Raw genomic sequence first — 13,320 nt, 5'->3', positions numbered from 1 at the left:
GCTAAACATCGTGCTCATATGATTACTTTTAGTTTTGTTTCTTTAACCTCCTTCACCTGTGCCAGTGATCTTGAACTTTGATGCTGAATGTCAAAGGATTGCTCTCATCCAGGAAGAAAATGAAATTTTACGTCAAAAGGTTAGAGTTCAAGTAGGTCCTGCTTCACTGAATGGAGCTGTTTTTTTCAGGGGTTCGAACATCTTTCCCCTAGGAAATGTCAGTTTTTAGCAGAAGGCCAAACTTGTGCTTGCATGCCTGATTATGTTGGGTTAAGATAATGGGCTCTTATTCTACCGTCTGTTCTGCTTAACTTTGCAATTTGTTGCTAGGTCTTTGGTTTCCAAAAGATAAGGCCTAATCTGTACAATTGCTTCAATAGTGAGTGGAAAAATGATACTAGCGTGTGCACTTGTGAGGAAAAGTGAAGTATTTTAGTGGGCTCCAATTACACACATACACAAGAAAGTGATGGTTTTCTGCTACTTTGAATAATGTAATGTTTAGCCAGTCAGAACAACTCTACTTTTAACTCATCCTATTATGGTTGTTGAACGAGTGCTGCCAGGCTGACAAATAATGACACCCAATGCCAAGTAGCGCAGAGGGGAATCCCAGCAAAAGCTTTCCTAACTCAGCTCCGTCCCCTTGTTGTAGCTCTTTGCCTTGCAGGCAGAATCCTACCGAATGAAGAAAGAGGAGCAGCAGCAACAGGAGGCAGAGGAGTCAATTGCCCACCACAAACTGCCTGCTTATGTGGCCAGCATGGACCGTCTGGGGGACTCAGAGCTGTGAGTGTCTAGATGGGGGTGAGACAGCCTACCTTTATTTGTCGGCCCTCTTGTTCACTCTTTGGTGCAGTCATATAATTGGAGAGTCTGTTTCTTTCCTTTTACACCTAGTATGTAGGGTGGTGAGTGTTTCCTTAGAAACTCACCAGGCTAGAATTTCTATTGGTAAAAATGGGTTGTATATGCCAGAGCATCTCCTCTGGCTTTCTTGTAGTGGGGTTGGCATGTTATCCTCTGTATTCCTGCCAGAGCCCTGATATTCTCTCCCTAGCAGCCATCCATCCCTCAATTATAAAAGTTGTTCCTGTATAGCAGTGGTCAAAATCTGTATCTTGCATCAATGATACCACAGTGCTCAGTACAGTTACTGTAGTCTTTGAGAACCGGAGTCTTGCCATATACCTGCCTATCTCACTAGCTGATGTAAATTGGATAAGGATGCCCTTGGCACTTATAAATACTGTTCCAAAGTGATTCAGAGGGGTGATTAGGTAAGCAAAAGATGCTTTTGACTTCACCTTTTTGCAGGCTTCCCAGTCTTTGTTTCTCTTCTGTACTGCCAATTGATGTTTCTCTTCCATACATACCAGAGCTGGCTCCAGAAATGCTGTTTAAAAAAACAAAACCGAGCCCCAGTTTAGCATTTTGCACCAGTAGATCTTGTCATACATGTGGTGATGTAGATCTTTTAATTGGCTGGCTTGTTGCAGGTTTTGAGAGAAAAAAAGATGACAAGTAAGGCTGGGACTTTGTAAACATGCAAAGCAAATTTAGGTTATTCTAAAAGATTCTGCTAGCAAAATAATTTGGTCACACACTATTACTAATATTATTGGAGCTTTAACTTCTCCTGTTCCTATTCCATTTGAGTTTAGGTACTGTTGTGCTAATCAAATTTCTAATGCTGCTGTCAGTAATATACATGAAAGCTTTATGTTTTTGAGTGCATGCGAAGGAATGGTATTTTTTACTCCTTAGCTCCTCACTTTTTATTTATTTTTTTTACCCACATCAAGTTAATATATGGGATGATCATGATCATGCCTCCAAAATAATTTCTCACCTCCCTCACCTAACTGATTGGAATCTTATACGTTTTCTCCAGCCTTGTAAAAAAATTCAGTAAAAAATATTTTTTAAAGAGTGAGTTTTAGCTTGTTGGGTTAATTCTGAACTCCCTATGAAGGACCATTGATGTGTGCAGTGTGTTTTTATTTATTTAATAATTTTCAATGGATCTTTATGTATGCTGGTTCAGCAGCCTGCAAAAATCTTTGGGTTCTGGAAATGACCCAATGTATAGTCAGTTCTCTGGTGATTGTGTATTGCCAGATGTTGTGCTTGAGTTGCACACTTGTCATGTTCTGATTTTTTTTTTTCTTTTTGACCAGTGATATGACATGCAGCCAGAGGAACATTGCACACTCTCTTCAGTCCCGAGGAGGCTTCTTATCTTCCCTGCTCTCTCAGGGGAAGAAGGGACCTTCCAAACCAACCCAGACAACTGGAGCCTCCCCAATGCAGACTGGCAACATACTGTTAGGGAAGAAAGAGACATCAAACCACCAGGTGATTCTCAAATGTGTTTGTTGCAAGGTGATGTTTGAGCCAGAGTGCTCACTTGGGCTACTTTACTTCTTAAGCTTGTACTCAAATTTGGAAAGACAGCCCATACTTCTGCCTGGATCCCAGAATTGACTAGCAGTCATTCTAGTGCTGCATTGGTCTCAGAACAGTTAAGACTTGCTGCTGTCTTGCTAAATGTTTGATCCTGTAGTATTTTGCTTCCAGTTTTATGGTTTGTTCTAAGACACAGGACAGGAATAAGTCTTACAGATCTTCCCTTTCTCTTCCAGAGCACCAAGGGAAAGGAGGGAGCAACCAGCTGCAAAGAAGGCAAGAGTAACTTTGGGTTGACAGCCAGTGAAGCTAATTCTCTGCAGCAGCGTCAGAGGCGTCTGCAGGATCATGGGAAGGAAAGAAAGGAGCTTTTATCCAAAGGATCTTCCCAGGTATTTGGGAATGTCATAGAAGGCCTTGGGACTGTGCAGCAGACTTCGGTTAGACAGAGACAAATGCTCTTACAAGGTTCTGCACTACCATTCTAATGCCGATTAGCTGGACCAAAGGGTATTTTTTGTAGTTAATCAGTTAACAGTTTTGACTCTTGCAAAGTGTTTCTACAGAAGCGTAGAAGAATAAATGTAGGACTTGGGTTTTTACGTGGTAGAGGAAGAGTTGTTTCTTACTTCCAACCGTCTGCCCTGCGTGGTTCCAGTTCTACTATCTTCATGTGTATCTACAGTTCTCTCTCATCAGTGATAGCATCTGCTCAGTTTGGTATAAGCAGTAACCAATTGTCAGCAAAATTAACTTTCCTGCCTTTAAAGCAGTATTGTCTCAGAGAGCCCAGCAGCACAAATTCCTGCAAAGGAACCCCTTCTCTTACTGTAACAGCCTGGATCTCTGAGTAGTTTGCATTTGCTAATGCAGAAACAAGTTTTTCTTAGAAACTTAAATGCAGAAGCTTTGAAGCCTCAGGTACCAGGGTTGGCAGTGTCCTTTTTAGAGACTCTTGCACTGTACAGACAAGCCAATTCACTTGGAGTCTGCCCTTGACAGTCTTGTAAAGAAAAAAAAAATCTGTTTTAAGGACTACAAGACCTGCAGGTGTGTGACATCACAGTTCAAGTAATTTGGCTTCCAACAGCCTTGTGTTGCCAGAGCAAATACCCCTGCAAAATGGATGCAGTGGCATCTAAACCTTGCTTATCTTGCCTGCTTAACAAAATACTATGGCTGGAGGCCCCTTCTGAAAAAATGGTAAGGAGTGTTGCTTATCAGTTCTTCCAGGCAGCACTTGTATGTGAGAGGGCACCTCCCCATAGATGTGTGTGTACGTTTAATAAATATTTCAGAGCTCAATGAGAACCCTGTTCTTCTTGCAGTACATGTTTGTGGCAGGTGCTCAGCAAGTGATATTCCAGTCTTTCCCAGTCCTGTTTAGGTTGCTGCTAAGCTATCAGGAAGTGGGTATAGTTAGGTGTGCCTTGTTTTTGACCTGCCTGGGCAAAGGCCTAATTAATATTAATTAATTAGCCAAGCTAATTAACATTATAAAACCAAGGTGGTGGTAAATCCATTTCACAAGCTTCTCCACCCTTGTGACTGCAGAGGATTTGATTCTGCAAGATCTGACCTGTTGTCTAAGACAGGTTGCTTGAAATGTCTCACGCACTCTCATATCTTCAGGTGGTGCTATACCAAGGTGTTGTCTCCTGGTTTTTCCATCACTAGCGCTCTCCTCTGCTTTGTTTACAGCTCCTGTCTGTCAAGGAAGAACTGAATTGTGGGTAGGGTGTTGGTACTGATTTCTTGGTACCTTTGGGAGCCAGGAACTGAACAGACTTTATGTATTAATTTAGGTAGATCACTTCAGCTATGCTTTAGTTTTTTTCCTGTGAAATGGGATAGGGAATGGAACGGTCAACATGTTGGTCACTTAAATTGTGATCTCCTAGATATTAAAGGCCAGGACATGCAATAGATTTACACTGGTATAATTCTGCATGTGGTTTGTAGGCTGACACAAATGACACTGGGATCAGAAGTAGGCAGGTAGCTGGCGGTGTCCAGGGATAGATGCTTGCAGTAGGATTGTTCACAATGCTTTGCCACTAGGTGGCAGGGGAGCCTGTAATAGCCTATTTAACTGTCCTAAACTGCTAGTCACGGATCTCTGGGGATGTGTGATACCTTGCAAGGGTATAATTTTTAATCTGACTTTTCCTGGGCACTTCTACACTAGTTTTGAGCAAGCTGCAGTAGTGTAGACCTGCACTCCTTAATCAACTTCTACAGTATTGCAATCATGGGTTGCACCTGAGCCTTCAGTGTTTGTTTTTTGCATTGTTGTATTTCCACAGTGGGGTTCTGATCTTGATTGGGGCTTTCATAAGACAAATGCAAACATAAATAGCATGAATTTGAAAGGCACAGATGTATGTTTGAAGAGGATTTCAGCGTACATATATGTTTGTGGTATTTAAAACCTTCACAAACTTGCTGACTAAACTGTCTGTGATAGCCACTCTCTGTAAGGTTAGCATTTGACAACTATAATCCAGAAGCTGTAGTTGTAGAAAGGGCTCCACCAATACCTGCCAAGCTCTGGGCTCTTCTCGCAAGGGCAGTCGTGTGGACTGTGACCGCAGTTATACCATTCTCTTTGCAAAAGCACTTCTAACGTTTGAAAGGATTCTAGGTGCTGGCCCATGACTACAGCCAGCTGCACAGCTCCTTGACTTTCAGGATGAGGATGAGCACAAATAGCTTAATTCAGTACTGTTGCATTGTTGGACTTCACAGCGCACTGTTCTTGCTTTTAGGGGCAGAGCATGGAAAGGAAGTTGGAGACTAATGCTACCGAGGCAGAGCCCTCCCCAGAGCCACATGTTGAGCAAGTGGAAACTGTCACCAAAGTTTCTGCATCAAGCACAGAGGGTGGAGGCATCCGGCAGGAGCAGCCGTTCATTGTCTTGAGCCAGGATGAGTACGGAGAGCACCATTCATCTATCATGTACTGCAGGTAACAGAGTACTTGTCCTAGGACAAAGAGGTAATAAGAGCATTTTCTCCTTAGACTACTATAAGAGCACTTACAGTTTGCTGGCACCAGTATGACCTGTATCAGTGCCTTTGCTGCAGGGAATACCTGTGATCCCCAAGTGTGAAACACCCTAGGAAATCAGGAATGGTATCTGTAAAGTGTATTGCACATACACATTCCATTGAGAGACTTATGCTAAATCTATCATTTCTATATCCATGCATCTTGGAGCATCATATCAGTTCATTCTTTTAAGAGGAAGAATTTTTGAGGTGTCTTTAGAAGGAAGCAACAGTGACCATAAACATGAAGAACAAAGTGTTCACCATTTGCTTTCTTTCATAGGGTTGATTGCTCTGGGCGAAGGGTAGCTAGCTTGGACATGGATGGGGTCATCAAGGTGTGGTCTTTTAATCCTATAATGCAGACCAAAGCTTCATCCATTTCCAAATCTCAACTGCTTTCTCTGGAATGGGCAACCAAACGAGACAGGCTGGTAAGTAGTATGTGTACACTATTGAATTACTACTGATGTCCTTGGGGTGTTCTGTTATCTGGTGTCAGATGCTAAATTTAAAATGAGACTAAGGAAGCATGAAATGGAAAGAAGTCATAAAGTTTAAGGGATGATGAGGAACACAAGCCTTTAGGGTCAGAAGCAGAGTTGGGAATGGAAGTGTGTTCTGAATGAATGAGAAATTCAACATTATTTGCTTTGGTGATTGGAACAGAGGACTGGGAACCAAGATACCTGGGTTCTTTTTTTGGTGTCTGTTATGCTGTGGCCAACTGATTTAGCCACTTAATTACAGACTACAGGATAAAATTACTTTCTTTCAGGAATGCAAAAGGTGACTTAATTTTCATGAAGGACTTTGAGGTCAATCAGAGGAATGGCACTGTGGAATTGCAGAATGCTAGTGCTTATCTCACAGAAGAGCAGTCGGAATTTCCATTTAGTCCCTTCTCTTAAGTAACTTTACTGCCACCAGGCTTATAGCCTGTTCCAAGGGCACCTTGCATCATCCTGCTGAGGAAAGAATTCAGTAATGTGGGAATCTCCTATGACAGGAGTTCTATGTTAAATTTATGTTAAATTGTTGATTCCTTGCTTCCAGCTCTCAAATGCCAGCCATGGAACACTACCAGTAGTTCTGCTGATTGTATGGTTCACTTTTCTAATGATTATTAAGGAGATTTAATGTCATTTGGATCTTTCTTGTTTAGAAGCTGCTTCTGCTCCTTCTCATTTTATTATTTATTACTGTTATGGTGGGATTACATTTTAAAAGCAGTGGGGTAACATCTGGGGTTGAGCAGCAGGAGACCAAATTTCAAAGTAAGGAAGATTCAATGTGCTTAAGTTTCTTTATCACTAAAAGTCAGGGGAGATGCAGCATACCAACTGTACTGATGATGCATATATATTGGGCCTAGCTTAAGTTTCTGTCTCTCTCTCTGCTGGACAAGAGGGAGACATTGCTGTTTCTCTAGTTGTCCCCCAAGCAGGGTGAATACTTACACTGCAGGTTCCATGTCAGTCTTTTCTGTACCTCTGCTCTCCAATCCTAACCGGAGGACATCTTGTCATCTTCTTGGGGATAACTTATTCCACCTTGGGCACTGATCCTATTTCCAAAGTGACTACATGCTTTCCATTCCCACCTGAGAATAAAAACCAGTAGAATATAACCAGTCCCCTGGTGACATGTCCCATCCTAGGGTAGGATATGGAGTGGAGTGATATGTAGTTAGAATTGCATTTTCCTGTGGTGTTAATGATGGTGGGAAAGAGTTGTACTTTTCACTTGCAGTTTTACACAGGTTTTTTTTTTTCCTTTCCCTGTCCTGTATGCTGGCTTCAAGCTATTGCTGGGCAGTGGGGTTGGGACAGTTCGTCTCTATGACACTGAAGCCAAGAAGAATCTTTGCGAAATCACCATTGATGAAGAGATGCGCAGGTAACCCTTACAGGCCCTCCCATTCCTCTTGGTTTGTGGAGGAGCAGGTTGGCTTTCAAAGTTTTTCCTGCATACTTTGACTGATATTAAGCAACATCCTCTGAAGCAAGGACTGGCTATCTGCTCTTTTGTGAAACTGCTGTTGGGTAATGCAGTTATTGATGACAGTGCAAATTATTTCTCAGTGTTATCATGTTTCTTCTAGCCATCTGTAGATGGTTTTTCCAGAGTGCTTGTTTAAGCCTACAGACTTTAAACATTTGTAGGAAAGACTGAGACCGTATTGAAATAAAAAATGATTTCTGCACATCTCAACACACAAATTACCCCCACCACTACTGTATGAGTACATGTTTTTAACGTGCTTTGTATTTGTGCCTTCTGGCTACCCAGGGAGAAACCCCTCAGCACAGATTGTCCTTGCTAGCAAGCAAAGTGCTTTGCACAAAAATGTAAGTGGAGTTGCCAGGCCCAGGGCATCATGAGCCATAGAGAGATCTCATCCTTGTAAGGCCTTCTGTCACTGTTCATGGAGGGGGTTTTGCCATGTAGCTTCTCTGTGGGTGTAGGAAAGAGTGAGAAGTGGTGTGCAGAACCGCTTTCTAGGTTTCTCGTCTGAGAGGAGGTGAAGCTGACTGTGCCTGGGGACTGTGTTTCAGGATTCTCTCGCTTGCGTGCAGCCCAAGTGGTGCGTCTTTTGTCTGCTCTGCTGCAGCTCCGAGCCTCATCCCACAGCTGGAGTTTGCAGGCCCTGCTGTTGGAGGGAAGGGCGTGAACCAAGTCCCAGGGAAGCTGCTTCTATGGGACACCAAGACAATGAAGCAGCAGGTATTATCTTATTTCTTTCCTCCTTGAACCTACCCACTGACAACAGATGTCTTTCTCTCCTCACCTTGTTGTAGCTCCCCTCTTAATACTCCTTTTCCAGAAAACTCGCACCTGTTTAATGAGTCATTTGGGGAGAGGTAATTTTCCTATGGTGTTGTGTCAAGCAACTAGCAACACAGGACATAACATATTGTTCCTTTATTTATAAAGCTTGAGCTTAAAAGCTTATGTACTTTTGTTTTCCTCTCTCCCTAATTCCATCTCTATATAAAAAGGAGGAGCCTGGAACTCAAGTTTTTTTTAAATAGAAGGCTTATGGATTTTTTAGCTTATCTATCTTTTATTTAGATGTTTTAAAAAGTTATAACCTACTTTAAAATTTAGCATATTTTGTATTAAATTCTGCTTCCATTTTAAGCAGGTTTCTTTTTTAAGAGGAAACTATACAAACTTTGTAAAAATAAAAGCATTAATAGAATGAATGAATCTTGATACTTTTGCTTCTGCAGCTTCTCATGCAACTAATATGAAGTGAGAGGGGCATGCACTGAAGACTCGTCTGTGGCTCTCTAGGTAGCATTGATGCTGAGCTGCCTCAGCAAAATGTAGCTTTGGTTTTTGGTTGAAACATTTGGCCTGATTGTAGTGTTGTGCCAAATAATTGGTGTATGGCAATATGTTCATTTGATTTCTAAAGCATGTGTTGCTGTAATATCCAGAGGTTTGTATATACAATTTTGTGTGCAGGATGCTTCCAGGGGTAGGAGCATAGCTCTTTTTCTTCTCCAGAGCCCCAGTAAGAAGGGTCACCACATTCAAAAAGGAAGTTGTGGACATTGCCTATCCCATCTCTCTCAGTTGCCTGAGGAGGAGAGAGTTCTACACCATGCTCAAAGGAGGCAAATTCACTGTAATATTTGGCAGTCCTCATCCTCAGGGCTACCACCAAGGATATTAACTTGGCCAAAATGTCTTGATGAAATGCAGTGGGATGGACTGGCATATAGTAAAGGGCATCATGGGGTCTGGGTAGAGTGGGCTTAGTTATGGTGGGAGTTGCTAGGTGGCTAAACAAATGAACCCCTGTGGTACTAGGTCCTTTGCATATTTGCTCCATGAGAGGTTTGTAGGGACAGAAGTGCAGAGATCAGTTCAGTAATAGTGACTTTGCCTTTCAGCTCCAGTTTTCCCTTGATCCAGAGCCCATTGCCATAAACTGCACAGCCTTTAACCACAATGGCAACCTGCTGGTCACTGGGGCAGCAGATGGAATAATTCGTCTCTTTGGTAAGCAGGTTCTTGGACAGCAATCTGACTGCTTTTTTCCCCTTAGCAGTAGCTCCCAGAAGGCACAATAAACTAGAACCAATTTGCAGTGGCAGGTGTTAGGTGTCCCTCAAACTGCCTTAAGGTCTTTATCTTTCCCTTTTACCACCTAAGGGCAGGAGAGAGCTCTGTTTAATCTCTCCTCTGAAGTCTGGCATTTCTAGTAGTGCAGTAAGCACTAGTACAGTATTGGAATATCATTGGTGTGGGCTTGAGCTCTGCAGCAAAACTTCAGTTGGTAACCAGCTAGTTCAAAGATGTGTCATCTGTTTCCAGCTCATTCAGTCTGTACCACAACTAAGTGGAAACCTCAAGTGTTGCACAGTATCCTGTCTGAGAGCATGTAGGAAGATTGAAGTGACTTTATAAAGAACAAGCCCCAGGTTTTCTGAAACGTGTACCTTCTTTTTGGCAGTATCTGATGCAAGGTCCCTTGTTGAACCCCACTAGGAGCCAGAGACCTTCAGGCAGGTGACACATGTGACCATCTTCCCTTTTAAATGAGTTTTGGAGTATAAAAAGGAAAGAAAAATTGCACTTGATAGTCTCTGGGTTTGACCTAGTGATGAATTTGTGTAGACTACCAGCTGAGCCAGTCTTAGGATAGGCTGCCATCTTCTCAGCTTCCTCAATTACCCCTCCTCCCACCATAGGGCATGATTTTTCTAGCTTTCTGTATTTTTCTGCATATTGTACTTTTTCCTCCACTCTGCAAATTGTATCGTCTGTTATAGTAAATTGCATCAGTTGAAAGGAGGCATGTTAGGGCTCTTGTGTTCTGTACTTGAACCCCGTGTCATCCCACAGATGATTTGCCAAAAAAACTTGTGTTCTCCTAAATGCTGCCCAGGAGCAGTCAGGCTGTTTTAAAGAGAATTACTCCAGAGCAGCTGCTTTGTATTGCTGTCAGTGCCCTATCTTCCCTCCTGTGATGCCCTGAGCATGCAGTCCTATAAATCTAGAGGGAATATTGCTTTGAATACTATGTCTTTGTGGGTAACGAAGGAAAATATCTGTTTAGGAAGATGGGGTGGGATGGTTGGGTAAGAAACTAGTATGGGCAGAGAATGGGTAAGTACTGGAGTAATGCTTCACTGGTTGGTGAGGGCTGGCATTGACCCTGACAGTGAAAGAGCCACTTCTATGTTCCCCACCTCTGTGCATGATGAACATTCAATGATCACTCTTCCTTCAGATATGCAGCAGCATGAGTGCGCTATGAGCTGGAAGGCACATGATGGAGAGGTTCACTCTGTCGAGTTCAGCTATGATGAAAACACAGTTTACAGCATAGGAGAAGATGGAAAGGTAGGCTGCCTATGACAGTGAGAAGATGTTGGGACCCTGGATTTGAGCATGAGTAATATCCTTGTAACTGGGTGGTCTGTCCCCTTAAAAAGGGGGTAGTCAACCCTAGTAAGGATATTCAGCTGTGAGCCTTTGGGCTAAGAAGGGAGTGTCCCACTGGGAGCTTCAACCCCCAGAGGAGAGAGCTGAAAGTAAGCAACCTGTGAGGGAACAGTTGCAAGGAGAAAGGGAGCAGGTTGCAAGCTGAACAGCTTTCTGCACAGAGGGGCCAGGCTGCTATGCTGGGACCACAGCCAAAGGGCTCCCTCTCAGTGCCTGGGACAGAGCAGAAGGGTTTTGTTTTACTTGCTTGGTACTTAAAGACTTGTAGTTGGGAGGAGTGACTGAAGATCTCCTCAATGAGCAATACCTGTCTGCAGAAGCCAGCAGGCAAGACAGCCCACTTATAGTCCTGTTCTCAGCTCAACGAACTGCTCATCAGTGACATTGTTTCCTGGCTGCGTGCCAGTCCTCCCTACAGAGCTGGAGTGGAGGGGATCATCTACTGGGCATTCTGCTATTCCTGGGCCAGTATACTTCCCTAAGTGAGAACAAGTTTGATAGAGTGCTCACCCCTTGCCTTTTAGTGGATCAAACCAACACCTTAACGTTCATCTAGAAACCCATGTGCAACCAGTGCACAGCTTGTGCTGTCAGGGTAGAAGATGCTTGCCTATGCTGTCTAATACTAAGCAGCTCTGTGATGCTGGAAAAGTCTTTTTTTTTAATTCCAAAACAGATTATCATATATACAGACTACGCTAGCATGGAACCCCAGTATGAAGCAATGTTAAGACATTTTTCTAAAAGGTCTTCTCTAGATTGACCAAAAGTTCCAGGCTTGATACAGGAATTCCTTGTTAACATTCTTTAGCTTGTATGATGCAGCAGATTAGAGGATGCTGTTTTCCTTCTGGCCTATAAGAATCTATGAATAATGCTGAGCTTCTTTGTACCCCTGTAAAGAATTTTTTAACAAGAGGCTTTTATCCTTTCTCTTTTGCTTTTCTAGTTTATTCAGTGGAATATTCACAAAAGTGGCTCCAAAGTATCTGAATATGCTCTTCCCAGTGATGCCACAGGCCCTTTTGTGCTGTCAGGGTACAGCGGATACAAGCAAGTCCAAGTCCCACGAGGAAGACTTTTTGCCTTTGACTCTGAGGGAAACTACATGTTGACCTGTTCTTCCACTGGGGGTGTCATCTACAAGGTAACAGTTTGAAAAGTGACTGAGATGATTCGAACAGGTCAAAACAAGCTTCCTTATAGAAAACTGCAACCTTAGCTGCTTTTTTTTAAATAAAAATCTACCAGGGCTTGAGCCAGTAAAGACCCCAAAACAAGTAACTGAACTGTAAGCCTTCTGTGTCTTTGTTAAAATAGCTGATTTTTTTTTTTTAAGCAATTTTCCTTATTAGGAAGGGTATGGTGTGTGTTGGACAGGATACAGATTTATACTGGCTAGTGGTAGCTTAGTGCCAGGCTTGCAATTTAAGTTATATTTAGCTGGCTGGTGGTGTTTTTTACTTTGAGATTTCTACAATCCTTTGCTAGTTCAAGCATGAATCTTTCCTTTTTAGGGCATGGCCATTTTAAAGTGCAGCAAAGGAGAGAAATGGTTCATTTTTCTTGCCATGTATGTGTTGCTCAAAATCCCAATTTATCTTTAATGTATATTTGAAGTGTATGTGCTGATTATGACTCCCAGGCTTTAGATTCTCTTGAAGACAGGCTGTTGCTGCTCTGGAAACCTGCTTTATTAATGTCTTTTTTGTCTTCTACCTCTTGCAGTTGAACAGTGATGAGAAGATCCTGGAGAGCTGCCTCTCCCTGGGAGGTCACAGAGCCCCAGTGGTCACCGTGGACTGGAGCACAGCCATGGATTGTGGGACTTGCCTCACAGCCTCAATGGATGGAAAGATCAAATTAACAACTTTACTCGCTCAGAAATCATGACCTGGATGCCAGTGGTTGGGAAGAGAGATATGCATTGCAAAATCAGTGTTAACTACAAAGGAACAAACTACATAGAGGGGAAAGCAAACTACAATCTCTCTTCTCATTTTGACTTCACCTCAGACAAACTTTTCTTTATAAGCATCAAGCCACTGCTCAATAAGATGCTCTTTGGTTACTGGAACAGCAGCAGTACTATGGTCATTTTAGGATGTATGTTCTTTTCTGGCAACTGAGCTCCCTTGATTTTGGAGGCTCAAGTAGTATGTGGCTCTAATTCCTCGGGAGAGGGCAGATGGAGATAGGATGCAAATGGGGAAGAAAGTTGAAGAGCATTTGACACAAATGACTTGATGAAAATGTCTGTGTGAAACTAGCAGTGTTGTATTTTTTTTCTTAAAAGAAAATGTTTTCTTGCATTTGTGTGTGTGTGTGTGTGTATTGCTGCAGTGGATTAATGCATTAGGGCCAGAAAGTCATGGTTATGAGATCTGACAACACAGG

General features: G+C 42.6%; 1 protein-coding gene across 5 annotated transcripts in view; it reads left to right on the top strand.

Annotated features, from left to right (window-relative positions):
• WDR91 (WD repeat domain 91) overlaps positions 1-13,235 on the top strand; it is a 23,794-nt gene extending 10,559 nt beyond the window's left edge. For 2 of the 5 annotated variants that reach the window (XM_059726314.1, XM_019480884.2), the window contains exons 4-15: positions 57-151; positions 656-789; positions 2,181-2,358; positions 2,646-2,801; positions 5,178-5,377; positions 5,744-5,894; positions 7,265-7,359; positions 8,019-8,187; positions 9,366-9,474; positions 10,709-10,821; positions 11,873-12,070; positions 12,652-13,235. In XM_059726314.1, the coding sequence (XP_059582297.1) occupies positions 57-151; positions 656-789; positions 2,181-2,358; positions 2,646-2,801; positions 5,178-5,377; positions 5,744-5,894; positions 7,265-7,359; positions 8,019-8,187; positions 9,366-9,474; positions 10,709-10,821; positions 11,873-12,070; positions 12,652-12,816 (1,763 nt within the window). In that variant the 3' untranslated portion in view covers positions 12,817-13,235. The remainder of the gene's footprint in view (positions 1-56; positions 152-655; positions 790-2,180; positions 2,359-2,645; positions 2,802-5,177; positions 5,378-5,743; positions 5,895-7,264; positions 7,360-8,018; positions 8,188-9,365; positions 9,475-10,708; positions 10,822-11,872; positions 12,071-12,651) is intronic. The other 3 variants (XM_019480887.2, XM_019480886.2, XM_006261155.4) reach the window with 3 other exon arrangements.
• Positions 13,236-13,320: the final 85 nt, after the last annotated feature.

This window comes from Alligator mississippiensis, chromosome 4 (genome assembly GCF_030867095.1).
Source record: "Alligator mississippiensis isolate rAllMis1 chromosome 4, rAllMis1, whole genome shotgun sequence".
In the NCBI taxonomy this organism is placed as follows: Eukaryota; Metazoa; Chordata; order Crocodylia; family Alligatoridae; genus Alligator; species Alligator mississippiensis.
Note: the sequence above shows the minus strand (reverse complement) of the source record. Positions and strands in the feature narration are given on the sequence as shown.